At 41.0% G+C, this 5,486-nt stretch overlaps 2 protein-coding genes across 2 annotated transcripts; both read right to left on the reverse strand.

The window, feature by feature from the left end:
• Positions 1-912: 912 nt before the first annotated feature.
• On the reverse strand, positions 913-3,620 carry LOC110488799 (short coiled-coil protein B). Its single transcript, XM_021561189.2, has 4 exons — positions 3,464-3,620; positions 2,211-2,282; positions 2,030-2,110; positions 913-1,935 (listed from the first exon to the last, which is right to left on the reverse strand). The coding sequence occupies exons 2-4, from the start codon at positions 2,227-2,229 to the stop codon at positions 1,793-1,795; spliced, it is 243 nt and encodes an 80-aa protein (XP_021416864.1). The 5' UTR covers positions 2,230-2,282; positions 3,464-3,620; the 3' UTR covers positions 913-1,792.
• Positions 3,621-4,009: 389 nt separating this feature from the next.
• On the reverse strand, positions 4,010-5,263 carry mgst2 (microsomal glutathione S-transferase 2). Its single transcript, XM_021562170.2, has 5 exons — positions 4,939-5,263; positions 4,681-4,780; positions 4,525-4,595; positions 4,352-4,433; positions 4,010-4,247 (listed from the first exon to the last, which is right to left on the reverse strand). Exons 1-5 carry the CDS (start codon positions 4,997-4,999, stop codon positions 4,121-4,123), a joined length of 441 nt encoding a protein of 146 aa, XP_021417845.1. The 5' UTR covers positions 5,000-5,263; the 3' UTR covers positions 4,010-4,120.
• Positions 5,264-5,486: the final 223 nt, after the last annotated feature.

Here is a 5,486-nt window from a genome sequence, read left to right on the forward strand (position 1 = left end):
TTCTTGAATGTGTATAAGAATTTAACTGCTTGGCAAATTCTCATTTTTTCCCAACCCTTACAGCAGACAAAAAACACAGGTTACCTCTACTCTCTACAAACAAGAACATTGTCTGACATTACTGACTTACTTATATTCACAGATGTGACCAAGTTGATGAGTAGCATTTGCTCAGTCAGGTCACAGCTAATGTTCCCCAGCAGGGGGCACTACTACTGCACGAGTATAGCAGCTGGATCAACTCAACAATCACTTCTATGGAGAATATATGGGGAGATTCTTAATTAGTTTTCCTCTCCTCCGGATTTGAAAACACTTCCTCGTTAGCCGGTGGGAGAATACATCCGTGTATCATCAGCTGGAGGAGGCAATCAAGGAGAAGGGCAAACTCCTCCTTTTGCCTTATAATGAAGACACTCCTACGGCGACCACTAATCAGTTTCCAGCTCACGGAGGACTGAGGATTTGAGGAGAGGACAGACTTTTTCCAAATTGAGAATCTCCCAGAGAAATTCCTCTTATCCAATTCAATGGATTGACCTTAAAAAGGGAATGACCTTCAATCTAGGGATTTGTATGTCAACTGAATATCAGGCTACAACAGGCCCCAGCAAAGTGTGCCAGAATTTGAAATATAATGTTAACTATAAGAACATGTTCCAGATTGTTGTGAGATACTGAGCCTTGTTAGCTGCTGACATACAATACCTTTACATTTCAACAGATACATTTACAGCATGACCTGACAATGAGATGCAGAATGTCAAAACTCAAAAGGTGGCTGTGCCTCATTTGTCCTTCCGGGCACCCTTAGAGCCCCTGTGGAAGGGTGGAAGATGGAGATATAGTTTAGTGAGAGAGGACTATGAAAAGACTACACCAGGGGAGAGGAATACCACTACAGGCACTCAATCAAAAAGGCAAATAAAACAGTTTTATTAAAACAAAATGTATTTGAAAAGAGCAACATAATGGTCAAATGTACACACCGGCAACGCAATACATACACGGCAGGTTTAGGCTGACTTCCTCTGGATCACAAATGCAATGAATTAACTTTATCCACCAGTGACACATATTAGCAAGCCCCAAATTATTAATTCAATGACAATATATGTGAGACAATACAAGGGCTGAGCTCTGCTTTAACAAATTGTTTGAGGAAAACTTTGGCATTGGAGAGAAGTAATCATCATTGCAATTGAGCCTAGATCTAAAACCATAGTCTAATAATATTGATGACTAACAATATTAAAACATGACAATCTAAATTAAATTATTTAGCCTTTGGGTTGCTAAATTTCAGTAACTTTCCCCAAATTCCCTGGTTTTCTAGAAAAAGATTAAGTAGGAAATCTGGGGATACTCCAACCGGAATTAATGGAAAACCTGAGAATTTGGGGAAAGTTAACAGAATTTTGCAACCTAAACTACAAGGCAATCTGAAATGACACAGTTCCCTTGTCTTTTCCTCCAGGTGAGGTTGTGTAGTAACAGATAATAAACGTATACACCACAAAATAACATCATTTTGGATACAACAACTGTGCAACAATGACAGCAATACTGTAACAAATACAAAAGGGAAACAATTGAGCTTCACTGAAAAAATCTTACAGGGAGCAAAGTGAGGGAAGGGTCTAGGGTTGTCATGATGACAACGGCATAAACTCTACCAGCTGTAGTTCGGGGGCGGTTATGGGGTGGTATATGGGTTATGAGGGATTTGGTTGAAGGTAGAGGGGGCCAGGGGAGGTGGGTTGGTTAAGGGGGGGGGTTCCTGGCTGGTCGCTTACTTTCGTTTGCTCTTGGTGTCAGTGGTCTGGAACACGCTGGAGGCAGACATGAGGTTCTCGATATACTGACCCAGAACCTGGTTCTCAGACTTCAACTTCAGGTTCTCCTCCTTCACTGCGTCCACACGCGACGACAGGTCTGACAATGACAACAATGATTTTCAAGGAACTGCAATATCTAACAATTTACTGCTGCTTTCGCCTGTCTGTCTGCACACATCCATATGTCTCACCTTCTAGAGTATGCTGAAGCTCCAACACCTGGTTTATAAGCCTAGTCTTTTCTTCCAGCTCAGCCTGATTCTCCATGTCACCTACAAACACACACACACACAGTGAATTTATTTGCAAACACATCCACAGGAATCAAATGCTGCTGGCATTGCACATTTCCCAGAAGTGTTTGTCTCTTACCGTCCCCATCGGAGCTCATGGCGAAGTACTCGTCTTCCTTTTTGGAATGCAGGGCTGCGACTTACAAGGACACTGGAAGTGGACAACAAAAAATGTGAAGGAATGGGACGTAAGGCAAGGTTCAATGACCCCATGACTGACCTCTTCAACTCTATTATGTAGTTCAGAAAAGTAGAGGTTTGTGACAACATGGTGCCTGCATGTGTGGATTGATTAATAACAGTTTTAGGATTGATTGACTTGCTGTAAATGATTCAATCCAATCAATGCAACAGTCTCTACTCGTAGGCCTAAATTTGATGGCACTGTTCCCCCACTGCTCCGTTCAATCTGCCAGCCAAGTGATACACTTCCACTTCTGTTTAAGTTAGTTATAGGCAACATTTCAACATTTCCCTTCAGCTGCTTTAAAGGGGCACACTTGGGATTGCTACATCAATTTTTGGATTTTAAAATGTAATGATATAGCTGTACCCTTTAATTATTGGACGGTCAGTCCTTGCATTACATTTACATTTGAGTAATTTAGCAGATGCTCTTATCCAGAGTGAGTGCATACATTGATAGTTGTTTCGTACTGGTCCCCATAAGAATCGAATCCTCAACCCTGGTGTTGCAAGAGCCATGCTCTACCAACTGTGCCAAGGATATCATGGATGGTCAGTCCTTGCATAGCTCCGTCTCTGAATATGAGAGTGGTTACATTTCTCCAGACCCATCCCTCAGCTGTTTGCCAAAACAGTGGCGGGGATCCGATTTGTTGTTGTTTGAACTGCAGATGTCCCCTTTAATTTATTTACATAATATACACTTGCTGCCTACAATACTATTAACGTTACCCTATTATTACCCTAACCCTAGCTTTGAACAGACAGATAACGAGATAACGTTAGCTAGGTAACGTTACCTTAGCGAGTATAGTAGCTAGCTAGCGTTAGCTAAAGAATGGTTTTCGTCTGTCCGCAATCACAAAAAGCTAATTTAGAAGCACTTGTCCACCGAAAGGTGATATGCTACCAGTAAGGTTATAAATCATGTTCCTCTACCGGCGTCCAGGCTAAGCACCAAAGTTAGCCACGTTAGCAGGCTAGCTGGCCGGTTAGCTAATCTTGCTAGCTACGCCGACAGAGGCCAGCTGGCGAAACAATAACAAACCCTGACAGACCTCTTATTTGCTACCCAGAACAATACTTTCTACAAAACCTTTAAAACAGCACGAGTCGACATTGACAGAAAATATGTAACTTACTTACCCACAAAGACCAAGAAAATGATTGAATGTTGTGCTGAAATGGAAAATGACAAGAAAAATACAACAATCCTGTTCAATGTGTCTAGCGCCTCATTCGTGTGATGACGTGCCACGTGTGTCCGCTGGGGGATGACGTAAGACTGATTATTAAAACCTGAGCATAATTGAGCTACAGTAGCTACTAACGCATTTGCATACGCTTCGAACACACCGACAGTGTATTTGCGCACAAAAGTATGCAGCATCATCTGGATATGTATGCAACAAAAGTTCAACATTCACCTTCTGCTCCCATTCTGTCAAGCGGTCTACGCATACAGTTTGAGCATACTTCGATAAATCCAATGATTGCACCACACCGAATGCACTAAAACTGCCTCTGCAAAGCAATGCTGAAAGGCAATCGCAGCGTTTCATTGGAAATTACTGTAATCCTGGTGTCCCAAAATGCAAAGACTCTTGTCAGTGTTTTCGAAGTGTTACAATATTTGCTATTGCTCTGCTTTGACTTGACAGTTTGACACAGACTGGAAAAAGCATGGTCAAACACTTTTAAAAAATATATATTTTATTTATTTAGGAGTTTCACAATTGTATAGAACAAAACAGAAACGTCACTACCATGGCATTTCCTCCATCCATTTGTTAATATTCATTGCTAATGTGTTACCATCATAGAAACTATTTTGTAAAAGTATTCAAGGAGAATGCCATGAAGAATACCAATGGTGCTCAGCACAGACAAGAAGAATAAGGCACCCAAAGTCAGGTAAAACCCAGGCAACCTAGAAATACAAAGAAAGCTGCATTAGAGTCCAGTTCACATATTCATTAACAGGGGAAGGTATGGTACAGATTAAGCCATGTTCACTTTTTCAAGCAATCCTACCTTTTTTTAGTGGACATGACGTATCCACTGAAATACATGTGCCGAGCCACCATATACACAACACCTCCAAGAACAGCAAGCACTAGGAAGACACAAGTGTACAGTATGTAAGGGTATTTTATGGTGCAAAATGTAAGGAATGCTCTAAAACATTCTCAGACATGCAGAATTACCTTCACTGAAGAGCAGTCCAGAAGTCCACAGCACCACTAGGAAGACTGGGTACAACTCAACATTGTTCTGACTAGGGATGCAATAGGACACACACACATCAAAATTGAGTTATGCAGACACAACATTTAATCTAAAATGATGTTTAAAAATCTTACTGTGCCCGGAATGTTCTCTCAAACTCCGGTGGTCCAGTGACAGTGGGTGGCATGACCTTGTGTGTCATTCTCGCCAGCCCCACCTGTCTCGCCAGGTACACTGAAGAAGATGCCCCAACAACACTTCAATCTTACAAACTCAAAATTATATATTTACACAATGTAGGCCTTCATGGGTCTGTTCCAATAAGCAGGGTCATAGATATCCGTACAGTCAACCATATTACAGGGTAAGGCCTGAAAGTTTAGTTTGCTTACCCATTTGAAGGGCAGAAAACAGAGACACGGCAGCCAGCAGAACGGGTATTTCTGTAGTCATGATTTGAGTATAGTTTTAGCCTAAGAGAGATACGGTTTGCCCACTGTTAAAACTCAGGGTTGGTTTGAGTAACTTCCTTAGGGAAAGTCAAGTCACACCCATTGTCAACAAGTATGTTCTTGTATTATGAATGGCCCAGAGCAAAATTTCTATAGCCCGCCCATAATATTGAGGAGAGGTTGTTTTAGGAAGCTTGGTGAAAACAGGTGGAAGTCCACTTCTGATAGAAAAAATAAAAATATAGTAGACCTATATACAGTACCAGTCAAATGTTTGGACACACCTACTCATTCAAGGAATTTTCTTTATTTTTACTTTTTTCTACATTGCATAATAATAGTGAAGACATCAAAACTATAAAATAACACGTGAAATCATGTAGTAACCAAAAAAGTGTTAAACAAATCAAAATATATGTTATATTTGAGATTCTTCAAAGTAGCCACCCTTTGCCTTGATGACAGCTTTGCACACTCTCACTGGTTCT

This window comes from Oncorhynchus mykiss, chromosome 14 (assembly GCF_013265735.2).
Source record: "Oncorhynchus mykiss isolate Arlee chromosome 14, USDA_OmykA_1.1, whole genome shotgun sequence".
Classification (NCBI taxonomy): domain Eukaryota; kingdom Metazoa; phylum Chordata; class Actinopteri; order Salmoniformes; family Salmonidae; genus Oncorhynchus; species Oncorhynchus mykiss.